General features: G+C 34.3%; 2 protein-coding genes across 3 annotated transcripts in view; one reads left to right on the top strand and one right to left on the bottom strand.

Moving 5' to 3' along the window:
• Positions 1 to 3,681, bottom strand: part of LOC149775383 (uncharacterized) — a 107,087-nt gene extending 103,406 nt beyond the window's left edge. The window contains exon 1 of one of the 2 annotated variants that reach the window (XM_089943456.1): positions 3,628 to 3,681. The gene's annotated coding sequence lies outside the window, so the exon portion shown is untranslated. Of the gene's footprint in view, positions 1 to 3,591 lie in introns of both variants that reach the window. The other variant, XM_089943455.1, reaches the window with a different exon arrangement.
• A 1,549-nt stretch (positions 3,682 to 5,230) lies between these two features.
• Positions 5,231 to 17,256, top strand: part of LOC149775384 (uncharacterized) — a 73,302-nt gene continuing 61,276 nt past the window's right edge. Inside the window, exons 1-2 of the mRNA XM_089943887.1 lie at positions 5,231 to 5,304; positions 9,709 to 9,928. Of these exons, the coding sequence (XP_089800013.1) occupies positions 9,751 to 9,928 (178 nt within the window). The 5' untranslated portion in view covers positions 5,231 to 5,304; positions 9,709 to 9,750. The remainder of the gene's footprint in view (positions 5,305 to 9,708; positions 9,929 to 17,256) is intronic.

A 17,256-nucleotide genomic window follows, 5' to 3' on the forward strand; every position in this document is an offset into this window, starting at 1 on the left:
AATAAATTATTTCACTAGAAAAACAAGGTAAAAATGAGAAAAAGAACTTATGGTTCTACAAATGAAATCCAAAAATAATCCAAGAATTCAAAAATAGATGTCCTAGTAATAAAATGTCCCAATGAAACTGATTTTAAAAAATCCAAGATGGAGGATGATGACATTTGCAATAGTCAGTCTTGTCCTGATGTGTCAACAGCTCCTTGTTGAACCACAGAAAATAATATTCCAGTTTTGAATTCCAAATAAAATATCAATAAATGTCTTTGTCCAAGAATTCTGTATAAGCACTTAAATATTTCCAGGGAAAAGTATTAATAATTCCATAAAACAGAATTTCAACTCAAACTGGTCAAAACAAAACATCTTTTAGTGTCAATGGTTTATAGCTCAAATGACTAAATTCTCTATAGAAAAGAGTTATACACTAATTTAAGATGCAAAACAGATTCCCATGTGAGGGTTACATGATCATGTTTCTAGAACAAGATAGAAACTTTTTACTTGACTAACATCACATGCTCCCAGTATCGCCTTGACTAAAGCCAATGATTTTACTCTGAGAAAGAAATTTAAAAAATATTTTAAAAAGTTGTTTACTTCATCTCTTACTGATTCTGAACCAAGGTCAGGAACTAGGTCAGCATTAGATACAAAGTTTCCATTACATGTATTAGTGTTTATGTCAGGTCACTCTAATTGGTGGAAAATGTCAAATCCAGTAAATAAAATTATATTACAATAGCATGTAATAAAATAATACATTTTTTTAACTAACAAACAATTAAATCAAATATAAATTAAATCAAATATACATAACAAAACATGCACTAAATATGTTTATAATATAGATAGAACTCAGAAAATTTTCTACTTAAAAATAAAGTATTGCTTAAAACCAATGTTAAACACAAATATGCCTAATGGGAAATAGAGGGCAAAACTGAAATAAGAGAATGAATACAACACACAGACACATAAATACACACACACACACACACATATATATATATATATATATATTTATTGCACGTCTCACTTTGCTCCCACTTCTGCCTGTTCAGTTCTCACCTTTCCCTGTTCAGCTCTCACTTCTCCCTGTTCTGTCGAAAAGAAGTCACTTCTCCCTAAATTTCAAGTCTAGCTTGACCCCTGATAACAGAGTCAGACCATAACAGAGTTGACCCAGAACAGAGGCAACCCATACAAATTTAATTAAGAAATTTCCCCATAAAATACTTGACCCATTACAGAGTCAGCCTTATCCTTGTGCTTGCATAGTCTTGTAAAATAATGCTGGTTTTGGACACAATTATGTTTTGTTTGTGATCTTGTATGGCTTAGTAAACAAATGTCAGTTTCAGACCCAACTGTATTACTGTTAAAGGGGTTTAACGTCATTTTTCAGTACAAGATAGGCTGTACATGGTGGCCAGTATAAATGGTGGAGGAAGAACCAGGGGATACCCCAGAAAGAACCAGAGACCCACAAGAAACTACTGGCAAGCTTTATCACATAACCACATTGGCTGAGTCTGAGACTCAAACCCAAGCAGACTGATGAGATGGCAGTAATCCGTAACTGTGAGTGCTTTAAACCACTCAGCCACTCCCAACTATGTATTGTTTCTGATCTTGGATGGCTTTGTACCGTCACTGAACAAGAAATGTTTAAAAAAAGCATCAAAGTCTGCCTTACCCTTGACCGTATATGACTTCATAACAGGGGCCCTGAGTGACCAAGTGGTCTAAAGCGCCCACCGTTACAGATCACTGCCATCTCACCTCTGTCTGTGTAGGTTCGAGTCTTGGATTTGGCCAATGTGAGTACATATATATGAGAAAGTTTAGCAGTAGCTTCTCGTGGGTCGGTGGTTCTTCCCAGGTTTTTCCTCCACCATTAATACTGGCTGCCATGTATAGCCTAACTTGTGCTGAAAAATGGCTTCAAACCCCACAACAACAACAACTTCATAACATTTGTTGCTATCGAGTGATAAATAGCCAACAATGTCCGTTTCAGACCAAAGTTTGTATTTTTACGTGTTTGTAACACTTGATGTTATTGAACAAGAAATATTTAATCCAAGCTTGTTATTTACTAATTCATTAATCATAATGAGTATGCAAACTTGGCAGGTTTAACTAACTGTGAAATGCAAGCAATACAGAGCCTGTAATACAGGTATGTTACAATCATTTTTTTGGTACCCATATTTTGTTCATAATGACAGTTAAAATATCTTTTCCTCAATGAATATTTTTTTCATAACGAAAAATGTAGAGAAAACTATTTTAAAGCTTGCTTGAAATTCAGCATTTGTTCAAATTGTATTCAAACCTTTTGTCTTTATCAACTGAATGATATACTATAGTCTGATAATACAAAACCGTTTGTTTGTACCCCCTTACTGATTTAAATAGTGGAAACCTTTAATGTGATAAAAAGTGCAAGGAACTTAGTCAATTCATTCATTGATTTATAGTTTCTAACCTGACTGAGTAGAGTGGCCCTAACACCGTCATCTTATGCACGTTTCATGCTTAACAGAAGTTTTCAGTGCAATAGACGCACATGCTCAGATCCATTTCCAGTTTCTGGACAAATCCATTTTCAGCAAAGGCATGTATCATGACTACTGATGTATATACATAAGTCGTCTGCTTCCGATATTTACAATGTCGAATCAAGCAAAGGAAAATTACAACTACGCTTTTCATGTGCATTTAACAAGCAGTTTAATTTCTATGTTCATTTATGCAGAGGGATATAATTTCAAACTCTCAAAGTTATATAATTTATGCAATTATTCAGCATTTGCCAAACAGGATGAACTACATCAATATGTTGTCTCATGGAAATAAACTAACCTACAGTGTACGCAATATGGCGCCGTGTTAGTATGGGAAGTCCGTTAAGCATGAAATGGTACAGGGGATGCCATCATTAGTGCCATTCTGGTCAGTCAGGTTAGAAATTATAAATCAATGATTCAGTTGACTTAGTTCTGTGCACTTTTTTATCATATTAAACCGTCTCGTTTTTTTAAAATCGGTAGGGGGGTACAAACAAACGGGGATGTAGAGTCAGACTATAGTATCGACTGGTCAAGGAATTCTGTACATCTAAACACTATACATCAGTATCATTTATAAAATCTAATCATTACAACAACAACAAAAGACGGCATTTGTCCAAACGTCCAAATCGGCGAACAATTATTGTATTTTCTCCATTAGGTCACAAACTGAACGAAGTGAAAATTGAATTATTCTTGATTACGATTGGCTTAAGTTGGAAATTAGCAGACGTAATAAGGATAAACTAACAGTGTTGGAACTACCGAAGGATGCGGACTGGTGTCTTCCCTTGTGCTATATTGTTACAGGTTAGAACCCCCATCCCTTGATTCAAGGACGGATACTCCAAATTTTCTTCGTAACGAACCCTTGTGGTTACTACTGCGACACCAAAAGTCACCACCAACACACTGTGCAAAAAAGGTAAGCCTCTTATTTCGAAAAAGAATGATTGTTGTTTGTTTGGGTTTTTTTCTTACAGTTGAATTATAAATAACGATAATTACCTACCTCGAGCATTTACAGTAAAACTGACAATGAACAGACCTTTCTCGTGCGTTTCATGGGTTTCTGTCCTGTTTATTTTGGTTTCCTGCGCATGCGCCCTTTTCTTTACTATTATGTAGCTCTAAACCAACAGCAGTCGAGGTAACAGAACTAATGACAATATGCCAAATTGGTATTCGTTTTGCTGTTTGTTTGTGTGAGAGGGTGGTGTTCTGCTTTTTGTAGTCCACAAATTATGTTGTTTATTCTTCAGCCTTGTCGACGGTAAACAATAAAACAGATCAAAATCGAAAAAAAATTGCATTGAGTCGAAATCTCTAATGGAATCACAGGATTTTGATCTGTAATCACCAAAACGCGCAAGCATTAAAATACTCCAATGAACTATGTCTGTATAGAACAGAGTACAATGTCTATAAACTTTGGCAATAATAACTCTTCTCAACACACACACACACACACACACACACACACACACACACACACACACTGATCTTAAAAGCGAAAAGCATCAAGATATTACAAAAATGAACACGAAAAAAGAAACGTAGTCCTTTCTTTCATTAGTTTATATATTCTAACCTGAATGAAACGGTGTGGTCCCAAACACTATCAACTTTATTGGCGTTAAAAAATAAACAAGCAAATGGACTGCTTACTATTCTTTTCTTGTTTATATAACAGTCCATTTAAGTAAAAACTGTCGTCTGCGTCCAATGTCATGTTGTAATATTTCTGTATATATAAAAATGAACAAATAAAAAGGAAAACTCTTGTTTTCGTGTGTTTATAGTGACGAAACTCCAATATTCACTGAATTATTGAGATTATCAAAGACGCTTTAACTACATGACGTCTGTTGCTTGAAAAGATAGAATCGCATATTAAATCGATGAAATATTTATTTCTGAATCTATATTTTTATATTAACACATAGAATAACACTTCCATGTAACCAATGATCTCAAAGTTATTTAAGCCCTGATTTCACAATTAACGTTCTTTTGCATACCAGGGCCCAGCAACGTGGAGTGAATTGCTCACTGAACTTAAACACAAAGACACAGTGATCACATTCAATAGGGCTCTCAAAACTCACTTATTTCGACTGCAAGAACAAACTTAAAGACCTAATAATGTATCCTACCTGAAATATTCTCAGCATGTTTTTTATTTATTAATGTTTTTCTAATTTCATGGTGTTTGTTTTAGTAATAATATTATTATATGTTTTTTTTTATATCTTATAGGTGTTGTTTAATGTTGTAAAGCGCTTAGAGCTTCTAAAGATTAGGCGCTATACAAAGTCCTCATTATTATTGTTATTATTATTATTATTATTATTATTATTATGGGTTTGCTTCTTTAAATACTTATTTGTACCACTAAGCGTACCTGGAAATTAATCAGAAATATCATATTTTAAACAAATGTAAATGTCACATTTATCTCCCGGAAAAAAACTTGATAATATTTTTACATGGTCCGAATCAAACATGGATCTGGTCGGAAATAATTCATAATTTCGTAGTTTGGGCCGAATAAGCCTGGTCCAAATCAGTCTGTTACCGTTTACGAAACCTGCTGTCCGCGACTGAGTTTCTGACGAAGCTTTTTGAAGATTAATTGCACACAAATATCTCCGAATCTCGCGAGATGTCAAGCACCGACACGAAAGCAGACAAACTTTTTGCTTCATTGTTGTCATTAGTTGTGGTAAATACAATTTTTCACTATTACATAACTTAAGGATTATGTAGAGCCCTTAAAAAGTAAAATCAGCCACTTCTTAAGCGTATATGATGTGGTTGTACTCACTTTAAAGGAGAACCTATAACTTTTAATACCTTACACCTACCCTCCTCTCAGTCTTGTCTCTTACGGTGTTGGCGTGAATTATTTTGCATTTTATGTCAAGTATAACCGACCTCGTTTTACTATATATTTATTCATTTAGAGAAATGAAAATGACTTAACAATTGTCATTATCGAGAACCACTCCGTTCCATTATTTCACCAACGATCACAAATAGAGGAAAAATACAGATGGTGCTAAAGCGCTGACAAAGTCAGAGAATAGTGACATTTGCAGACCCGATACTGAAATGTATTTGGCTGTGTGTAGAGTTTACTGTCAGGTGTTTGTTGAAAAGAGAATGTGACAAGCATTTCAGACTTTAATTGCTCATAAATATTACTTAACTATATATGTTCATGTGCTACTGTAAAAATAAACAATTTTGACATAAAATGTGTGTTCGTTTAATTATTAATTTCCTCTGTAATTTACGAAAACATTACATTCTGGACAGTTCAAAATATGACATTATTCGTATAAATTAAAAATTGAAAATGGCCCTTGTTATCATTACTAGTACATAAATCTTTGGATGTTTGGTACAAAATTGTGTATTCTGATTTCTAACCTGTAAAAATTGTTGTGCTGGTTGGAAAAATAAAATTAAAAACTTTAATTTTATCACCCAACTGTGCGATGCATCTGTCCAACCAGTTATGTGATGTTCAAAGACTTGCTCCATCATAATACATTCAGTAAATTAAATAGTAAGATGTGCATTGTGGAGTCATTTTATATTGTGTTTAAATAAAGAAAACTTATATATTTTTATATGTTCAGCATTTAACAAATTTATGAATTTATAGATAAACCATCTGTGTCCATCTGCTTTCACCGTTACATGAGTAAAATTTTGGGTTCTTGTTTTACCTAAAACCCAAACAGTTTCACATGACATTCAGTTTGCACAGAGCACCTGTTGTCAAAAACCATCATGTAACCAATCAGAAGTTGTTTACAGTTGATCAGGATGTTTGCTGAGGATGTCCATAAGGATGTTAAGTGACAGTTATGTGAACAGGTAAGTTACATGATATGAGACAAAATAGACTTAACATAAATTGTTTATCTTTAATTACAAATACATGATGACCATTAAAATGAAAGAATTCAGTGAGAAAACACCAGTATTGTCTCTTCACTCATGAAATGGTCATGATTCATGTTACATTATTTGTTTATAAAAAGCTGTAATGCTAATAAACATAACTGAAGTTATATACCAATTTATCCTATTGACATGCCAGAAACTTGCCTTTATATTGACATTTGGTCTATTTACAGCACAGTCATCATTTTTATTTCTGACCAACCTGTGTGCAAATCACATTACATTGATGGACAGAAACTTGATTACGGTTTAATGATTCTTGTGTATTGTTATTTTAAGGGGATAGCATTCACATGCACTTAATTAAACTGAAGTAAATACTGCATTTCCAATTAATGATTGTGTATAATTTGATTACTTCTAATTAACATCTTGGATAACATTTATATTTATGGAACAGAATTGGCAGTAAGAGTAACATGATTCTTATCTATAGTCTAGAAAAGTTACACAATATAATATTACTGTGCTAAAAATCAGAATTTTATAGAATTTACATTGAGTACTGTCAAGAGTTTTATCATATCCCCATTAAGGACCAAAAAGTTTCCTTTGACATCAAGTGTTTAGTTACGAAGTAACGCTAAGCAAGTTGGCACACATAAAAGCCAACAGATGCATACAAAATTAAATATTATATATTACAAATGAAAATAATGCAACAAATATAAATATAGGACTGTATCAATATTTGAAAATACATACATGTACTAATATATTAGCGACCTAACATTGTAAATAATACATTGAACATAAATATTTCTGTTTTCAGATTATAGCAGACTTACCATTGACAGCCAAATTTATGAAGAAAGTTGGCAAATTAGGGGGCAATGAAGAATCTGAATGTAAAATAATTAGCAGATGTGGTGCAGTTACTTCCAGCACCAAATTGGTCAATTTCTGGCTCCCAAATATTTTATAAATTTTAAATAGAAAAATTTAATTTTGTTTGTCCGTTCTTGTTACATGAGTTTAATTTACATGGTAAATAGACACATTTTATATACATCTTAAGCATATCAATGCAGATGCTGCTGCTGTTTTTATTCATTATTTAGTTGTAATAGATTTATGTTAACTATTATTCAGATAATAAAAGAAATCATCGGTTAAATACCTAATTTGTCCGTTCTGTTATGTGAGTTACAGGTAACTGACCAATGATCTGACAAGCATAGTTTTGTTGTTTGTGATTATTTACAAATACTAGAAAGGATTGTACATTTAAACTGAAGCAAATCATCTGATTTTGTTTAAATATATTAACTCAACAATTTAACAGCTTAATCATGTAATCTTGACTATATGTTTCTAATTATGAAAGTTTGCACCTAAGGAATATGGTATGGTTTTATGTTTGTAAGTTGTGAAGGGAATAAATAATTCAGATCAAAATTAATGGATTTTTAGCCATATTTAGCTTACCATTTACACAGGAGTTTTACTAACCTTTGTGTTTTGCATGCAACTAGAAATAAGTAGTCTCCCTTTACACACAATTGATTAGGGAGTTTCACATTTGATTATCTTATATGTTCGCTCAGCCAACTGATGATCGATTATAACAGATAATAAGAACAACACTAGAAATAACTGCACTGAACATCTTCTGTTTGTGCAAATGATTGACTCCACAATTTGGTAAATTTTCAACATTCCTTATTGAAAACTGTTTAATTTAAATGAAAAAGTTGAAACACTTCTTCTTTCAAGTCTGAATAATGTATTAACAGACATCAGTTAAAATTGTCTGTTCAGTCATTCTCAGAGGAAGTTGCCAGCTCAAATATGCATATCTGGGAAAATGCTGGTAACTCAGCCTTTCCAAAATTAGGTCAGCATGATCAAGTTTTAACGCTTCATTGCTTTTATATTGTCAGCTGTCCATAGTTTTCACTCTCAATATAAGCAGAAGATAAAGAGGATCTCAGAACTGTGATTCTAGAACTTTAAGTCAAAGATTAAGGTCTACTTGATGCTTGATTGTTTTAACTGGGTGGCTTCAGAAATAGTTAAGCTTGAATTATATTGCTGCAACATAATTCACTTTTCACTAAGCGGTGGTTGAGTTATTATGATTACTTCATTTATGCCTCAAGAGAGATACAGCACTCCCTCACCACTGTACATGCATTCATGACAATGTGGTTCTTGTTATGATATGGTATTGTTATGGTCATAAATCCCATTTCATTATTTATTAGTAGAGTTAAATGTATCATGTAGAGCTGAAACTACTACCAGATTTTCTGATTCAAGTATTCACTGAATTATTAAAAAATGAAATTTGAATATCTGTGAAAGTTACTAAAGTAATACATATTTTTTTCTTTTCTTTGTCTGCTTTGGTATTTAATGATTTCCCTTGCCATCAGGCAGATTAAAAACATTATGAAGTCAGTCATCTAAATTTAATTAAGGAATGTAAATGACATTTTACTGGTCTTTGATTGTTTGGAGGAGATTCAGGTTTAAATATGTTCTGTGTTTGTCTTCAAACTCTGTATGACCAATATGTTCCTTCAGTACTGAAGACAGGCTAAAGGTAAAGGTCTGTAAATCTTGATGCAGGGACTTTCTTAAAAACATTCCCAGTGATGTGGTTTGTTAACAGTGAGGATTACTTGGACATGTGTTCAATTAATTGATTTAAATTTGGATATGTTGATTGATACATAAAACCTTTATTGACTTGGCTTTATTGACTTGGATGTCACAACTCCTGTTTAGCAAGTACATAGTTCTTTATCAGGTTGCCATATTACACATTATCTTTTCAGCACAGTAATGTGTGATTAATTTGTCTATTCAGAATGTTGACATAATTACTTTGTAAGTGGGAGTTTATATTTCAGATGATTTGGTGAGTTTACTAATTCATCATTGCATAGTTTACACTTTACCTTGTTTCTTTTACATCATGTTGCCAAAATCACCTGTTAAACAAATATTAAAATACCAACTTTATTTTTTAATATTCATGAGTAGTATTTTGATTAAAATATTCAGTTACTTTGTATTAACTCTGGTATCATGTACTTCACTATAAGGTGGTCTCGCTATATACTCTATGGCTCCAATGGACGGCATTATAATGAGGGAATACTGTAATAATTACTAACCTTTTTTTTTCTTCTCCCACTTTCAGTATGATGCATTTGAAGGGAGGATATAAGTCCTCCAAGTCCTTATGGAGCCATTTGAGCTGAAGCTACAGCAGGTTAACTACATACAGGATTATCAGTTTCCCCAAAATGACCTGGACTCCTTTAGTAATGTGATTCACTATGACTCCCACCTCCCACCATCAGTCCCCACCACTGGAGTCTACTCATCAACTACTGTTCTAGCAAGTCCTATAGCTGCATGTAAGTTTAAATGGAGAATGAATAGCTGTAACATGTTATGATGACCTACTAGCTATGAAATATTAGATTGCTGCTTATGTGATATGGTTAATTTGAGATAGGAATGAACACTGTTTTTCACTCACTCTCCAGTGTTTTTACTTCACGGTAAAGTGTTGTTAATCAGACTTTAATTTATCCAGTGATTTCATTTATGCGACTGGTTGATAGTAAGTAATTCACAATGTCATCCCTCTGTCTGACACTTATGCTGAACTGACAATTTTCATGTTAGAAATCACCATAAAAACTAACTGTCTCACATGCCCTTCTGGGCGCATGTGACGTAAGTCCAATCAATCAATCAATCAATATAAACTAGCATATAAGGTGAGTTTAGCTTCAAACTGAAGAGATCCAGATCTATTGTTGCATAATACATTGTTAAAGGAAATCAGTAGAACAAACAATGAGACCCTGATCTGCCAGCACATTATGTGGCTGCAGGTCAGGGTCTGTGTTGTTAACAGTTTAACTTGATGTCTAAGCAAATACATATGGTAGTAAAACATTAATAGATCACGCTGTATATATCACAGTGCAGTGGCAGTTGCGGGGAAAGTTTGGTTGAGTAGAAAGACACTGTATCAAAGCTTGCATGAAATGGTGGTGGACAGTGCATGAAGTTTTGTTTGCATGATTATTGCATTTATATTTCAGCAGTAGAAAACACAGGCTTCAATCATTTGTAATTTTATATCAAAGATTTCGTCAAAGAGTATTAAAAAAATACATGTTTTTCACTGAGTAATAAGTTAGGCTATTAAAAAATTATTTACTTATTGGCACTTTGCATGGACACTGATGTGCTGATTCCTGACATTGAAGTATTAGAATCTTACTTCAGATATGAAATATTTGTTAAATGTACCTTTCTACCCACAGCCATACAGGTCTGTGAGAAGAAAGTTTTTTTTTTTTTTTTTTTAGCTCTACTGTTTGTTATTGCTAATCCTCCTAAACTACTTTGAGGATTGGCTTAAAATTTTACACAAGCATTTATCACAAGGCCTAGTTGGTCCTGAATGAACATTGGTGATGCTTATGCATCCAATGTGGCAACCACGGCAATCATCATGAAAATCATGTTATCGCTACTCCAGAATGGATTGTCATAACAACATGGGTTTTTTACTAACAGACTTCTTATGATGTTTGTTTGGTCATAAATGAAAATGGTACATATCTGACATCCAATATTGCCACATCTTGAAAATCTTCTTATCATGGCTCTTGAACAGAATAGTCATATAAACATGAGGTTTTCACCAGAATAATTCTTTGTAAACACTGCCCCCCACTCCTCTTTGTAAAGGGTGAGGATTGATTAGTGGATTGTACCTTCTTTCAAGGTGTCCGCTTTATTTGGCTCTCGTTATCTGGGAGATGGTTGCCCTCTGTGTTATTGCTCGGATTGAGTAACTTGTAGGTAGAATCAGTAGAGATCTGAGCAGATATATAGAACAGAACAACTCGAGCCCCCGTACATAGAAAATCAAGATTCATTGTTGTTGTTGTTGTCTGGTTTAGCGCCATTTTTCAGCACATGATAGGCTATACATGGCGGACAGTATTATTGTGGAGGAAGAATCCAGGAAAACCCCGGAAAGAACTACCGACCCAATAGAATCTACTGGTAAGCTTTCTCACATACCCACATTAGCCAAATCCAAGACTCAAACCCATGCAGACAGGTGAGACGGCAGTGATCTGTAACGGACAGCACTTTAGACCACTCTGCCACTTGGGGCCCCAAAATCAAGATTTAATCAATTACATAAACAATGGCGATAACACAATACATTAGGAAGATACACTTCTTGTTTAAATAAATCTTTCACCGAATTTAAAAAAAGCCCACTAATATATTTATAAAAATAGCTGATCTGTTTTACTGATATAATTATATGATCGAGTGAACAATCGAAGTCTTTGCCTTGTACAATTGCATAAGCTGCTTATCTCTGATTCATTCCAATTTCACTGTAGCTGTTCTCTGTCCTTTTGCCTTTTTCCTTTCTTTTCCCTTTTCTCTCCAACCTTCCTATTGTTTCGCCTCCTTTCGGCCCTCAGACTTTGTGTGGGTAGGTGGATATGTAAACTGTAGATACACGTATGCTTGGATACGTGAGTGCATAGGTACATCTGAGGATACTTCTGGGAATACATCTGAAGAGCTATTTTCCCCTTTGAAAACAGAACAACCTAAATTTTCTGTCGGTATTTCTACTGGGAATAGAACATTACTCCCCTCTCGTTATTAGATCTTACTATCGGTATTGAAACAAATACCAAAGGCCATTTAATTGGGCCAAGAATGCAGACCAAAACAAACCTAGTTTCATAAGATTAATGTACTTGCTAATGGCTAATTCATCACTTTGCATTAACACATGAGACTTAGAAGTTCCATTCTCGTCTCAATTGCACAAATGAATGAATGAAATTCACTACCTGGCTTTACGTTATGTTCAGCGAATACACACATTCAAGTCTTTAGCATACATGAAATTACCTAAGATTGGTGAATTCACACGGATTCTCGTAACTCATATTAACTAAAGTAATACATGAAATTCTTGACCTACCAGGTTTTTGACTAACGGTTCCTGGAATTTTTCAAGTTTGACAGTGCCACTATAAAATCAAAGTTAGCCGTGTCCCTAAGAGTCCGTCTTGCGGTTAAGTAAATGAATGCTTAATTTAAAAATCTCTACCACTACCGACCAGACATTTGGAATCACTGCAGTATAGTGATTTAACAAGCGCCTGTCTCCATAAATTTATTAATTGTTCTCTGGCCCAAACTAATGTGCTTTTTGTAGATCGACAGAAATTTGCCCCTTCACGTTCTTATAATGTCTTAATTGGTCCTAAAGGAAAATGGTTCCACTTGGATGTCCAGTACAGCCACCACAATGGCCAGCTTGAAAATGTTATTATTTAAACAACTTCGTATAATGTCTTGTTGGTCCTAAATGAAAATGGTGCCAATCTGATGTCTGTTTTCAAAATAATTTTGCTTCTCTTGAACAGAAAGTTATACTGACATGGGTTTTTTACAAAAAGACTTGTAATGTCTGGTTGGTCCTAAATGAAAATGTTTTTGATTGGATGTTTGGTATGGATGCTGCAGTGGCCATCTTGAAAATCTTGTTATCACAACACCTCCTGGATGAATGGTCATATCAGCATGGGGTTTTCACTCTTGTAATGTCAAGTTGGTTCTAAAATAAAATGGTTCTGATCTGACATCCATTATGGCAACCATGTATACACCTTGAAAATTATGTTACTGTTACTCCCTTTAAATGGAAAGTCATATCACAATGGGTTTTTCACCAAAAGACTTATTGTGATATCAGGTTAGTCCTAAATAAAGATGGTTCAGCTCAGATATCAATGTGGTGGCCATATTCAAAATTTGGTTATGTCTACTCCTCCAGAGTGGATAGTCATATCAACATAGGTTTTCACATAAAGATTTTTTATGATGTCTAGCTGGTCCTAAATGAAATGATGTGAATCTGAATTCCATTATGGCCAGTAACTTGAAAATCTTGTTATAGCTACTTCTCTTAGATGGAAAGTCATATCAATGGTAGGTTTTCATCAGAGGGCTTCTTATGATATCTAGTTGGTTCTAAATGAATATGATGCCAATCTGACATCTAGTAGAGCAACCGTGGCAGCCATCTTTAAGATCTTGATACAGTATTCAGTCTAAATGAAAAGTCATTTTGATGTTGTGTTTTCACCAATGTCTAATTATGATATCTAGTTGGTCCTAAATGAAACTGGTGTCAGTCTGATCGCAAAGTAGGATTGCCATAATCATAATAAGGAAAATCTTGTTACTAATTTTCTTAAATTGATATTCATGACAAGATGGGCTTTTCACGAAAAGTCTTCAAATGGTATCTAGTTTGTCATAAGTGAAAATAGTGCTGATCTTATATCCAGTATGGCTGCCACAGTGACTAATTTGAACATTTTGTTACCCAAGAATATCATAGATGGTTTCAGCACTCATCATTTAAAAAGCTAAAATTGACTTCTTGAATTCCTTATAAATTCTTTTTGACTAAGAGAGCATCAGTCCCTTTAAGGAACTCATGTTTGTCAGTGCTGTAGGCCTGCAATCAATATATGAATTAATGAGGAAGGATTCTTGATGAATTAGTGTTTCACTGACTTACGGGCCAACCATTACACTTTTGGCTTAATCATCATGCTTTTTCCCTACCAAATTATGTCTAATGCTTGTCTGTATATGAATTTCTCTTTTCCAGTACATTAAAAAATAAAATTAAAATAAAACAATAAAAGGTTGTGTTTATTATTTATATCATCATCTCTTTAATTCCACTTATTATAAAAATTTGAGAATATTCTAAAAAGAAAGACTGCAATGTAAGAATAGCATAAGAGCTAATCAGTCCATTATAGATCTACAAGCACTTTCCTAATTTTCTATTTATAGCAACTGTATATGACCCATTTCCAAGAAAACCGATGGGTTTGTTTAATTTGAAACTTTACCTTGCAGATTCATTATATTGATAATCGAGTTAGTTAGCGGATCAGTCTGTACTTTTAAAGAAAATTCACCAGATATTAAGCAAAACAGACTTTAACGGTTTGACTTGTGGATGAAAATTCATAGATCAGATGGGTCTTTTTAAACTTTAATACATTTTCGATCAGATAAAGGACAAATCAACATATCATTGCAGAATTTGTGGACTTCATGATCTTTCCAGAAAAGTTAGACATGTAGACTAGTTCAAGAATGTTGATTGTAAATAAATGTATCAGTAATAATAATAATAATAATAGTGACTTTATTTAAATGACCACTGCGGTGGCCTAGTGGTTAGAGCGACCGCCATGGATGTGAGAGTTAATGGGTTTGATGCCCGGCCTAGTCATACCAAATGCTTTTAAAAATGGTATGAACAGCTGTCAAACTTGGCACTCAGCTTTAAGAGGTTAGTGTTAGGACTGGTTGGCCTGGTGTCGGGGATAATATGACTGGGTGGGACATCATGCTACATGTCTGCGGCATGATGCCCCAGTGCTAGACATCACTATAAACTGCCACACTGCAGACATCGTAGCGATATGACTGAAAAATTGTTAAAGCTGCGTTAAAAATCCAAATCACACAAACACACACACTCAATCTGACTTTCATTTGTGTGATAATTTTTTAATACATGGTCAGGATTAAGAGTCATTATTTGAGGTGACATAGATATTGTTGTCTTAAATTCATTAAAATCCATCTATGGTTTAATCCACTATTTTAATGGGGGAATTATCTGTATCAGACTTAGGAATCTGAACTACATTTTGCATGCTGTTGTGTTGGTGTTGCTTACTATATCCATATATGCTTGCTATATTATGCTGTTATGCTTGGTACAGGCTTGCCTAGTGATTGCACTATCCCGCACATAGAGCATTCCCCTGCAAGACTAGGAAATAGATCCTCCTCCTCTGCAACCAATATTTCTTCATTAGCAGCAAAGTCACACAAGGAGGATAGTGAGAGCGATTATGCCAGCAAGATTAGAAAGCTTGTGTTAGACATCTATTCTGAGCAAAATATTCCTTTCATCCCTTTGAAGGAGCAAAAATCTATTCCAGAGTGGATACCAATTGTTGGCGTATCAACAGGAACAAGTATAGGTATTCTTGAATTGAACTATAGGAGCAGAATAATATAGAAATGTGATACAACTTTTAAAACATTTTAGCTCAGTTTATTTATATGCTTACCTAAAGGTCAGAAGATATTGTGAGGTGGTCTGTCTGCCCATCCATCTCTATCTCTCTCTTGCCAATTTTGTTTTCATACAATAACTTGAGCTAAGAAAGATGCCTTTTTGATTTTGAGTCAGAAGGTCAGCAATCAAGGACTCTGACAGAAAGAAGAATGGTTTCTGCACAATAATTCAAGTTCTCCACCATCAACAGTCACCAGACTTTGTTAGTGTTTGCACTTGTGGTCAGGAGTAATGCTGTAGATTTTGGGATCAAAAGATCTTTGATCAAGGTCACTGAAAGAAGAAAAAAGATATTTGCATAATAACTTTAGTTCTTGACCATGTACCTTGACCAAATTTTGCATATGGTTTTTCATCTGAGGAATGAACGATGCCTTCTGATTTTGGAGCTCTAAGGTCAAGGTTATCAGTTTTGCAAAGTAAGTTTATTTTTTAGAGCAAGTTCCTTGACTAATATTTTTGGATGGCTATCACTTAGAGTAATAAAATATATATCTTCTGATGTCTAAAAATCAAAAGTCACAGGACAAGTCTAAAAAGGAAAATAATGGCTTCTGCAGATTAAGTTTTGTTGACATGTTGGTTAATAAACTTCAGTCTAGCATACCCCGCTAGTACCTGCACAGAGGACTACTGAACACATGGCAGGTATGTAATGTGCCATTCATCATGCTCGTGTTATCAATATATTTCAGAAAATTGAATTGACATTTTTTTCATGGATCAAAATTAAGATGACAGTGCACAAAAACCCTTACAAACATTTAAGAATGTCTTGTTACTGTGCAGCTTGAAGAGACATAATTATTACATTATCATTGCGAGGTACATCTGTAATTGACATGTAGGTATCCAATCCATGGGTAATCGTGCATTCAAAGAAACTAGAATGAGCTCCTGTCCTATGTTGATGGATTATTTCACTCTTTTGAAATATTATATTTATTTCATAGCTTAGTGACCCAACAAACAAAAATCACTTGAAAAATGTATAGGCTGATGTTCATTTTCTAGTGTTAGTTTTAGTTGAATCCCCAAGTAATTGCAAAGAAAACTATGGGAAAAGTGTCTTGTCACAATCATTCATAAAGTAATAGCTGAATGGGTATTTACAAAGTCATCAAATTTGCATAGGTGGAATATCATAATATTATCATGATTGTCATTTTGAACTGCACAGGAGGCAGACATTCTTCAGTAGGTAGTGTGTCATACTAATGAGTGCTCAGCAATGACCACATTAGGACCCACCTTAGACTGCTGCAGTGGCCCATATGGTTAGAGCATCTGCCATAAATGTGGGAGGTTGTGGGTTCAAACCCTGGCCAAGTTACAGCAAAGACTAATAAAACTGGTACTAGTGGCTGCCACACTTGACACTCAGCATTAAGGGGTTATTGTTAGGACTGGTCGTCCTGGTGTCAAGATAATGTGACTGGGTGGGACACATGTCTGCATCATGATGCCCCAGTCACTGCAGACATCACAGCAGTGTGA

Source organism: Sinohyriopsis cumingii, chromosome 19, assembly GCF_028554795.1.
Source record: "Sinohyriopsis cumingii isolate HCF-2022 chromosome 19, ASM2855479v2, whole genome shotgun sequence".
In the NCBI taxonomy this organism is placed as follows: domain Eukaryota; kingdom Metazoa; phylum Mollusca; class Bivalvia; order Unionida; family Unionidae; genus Sinohyriopsis; species Sinohyriopsis cumingii.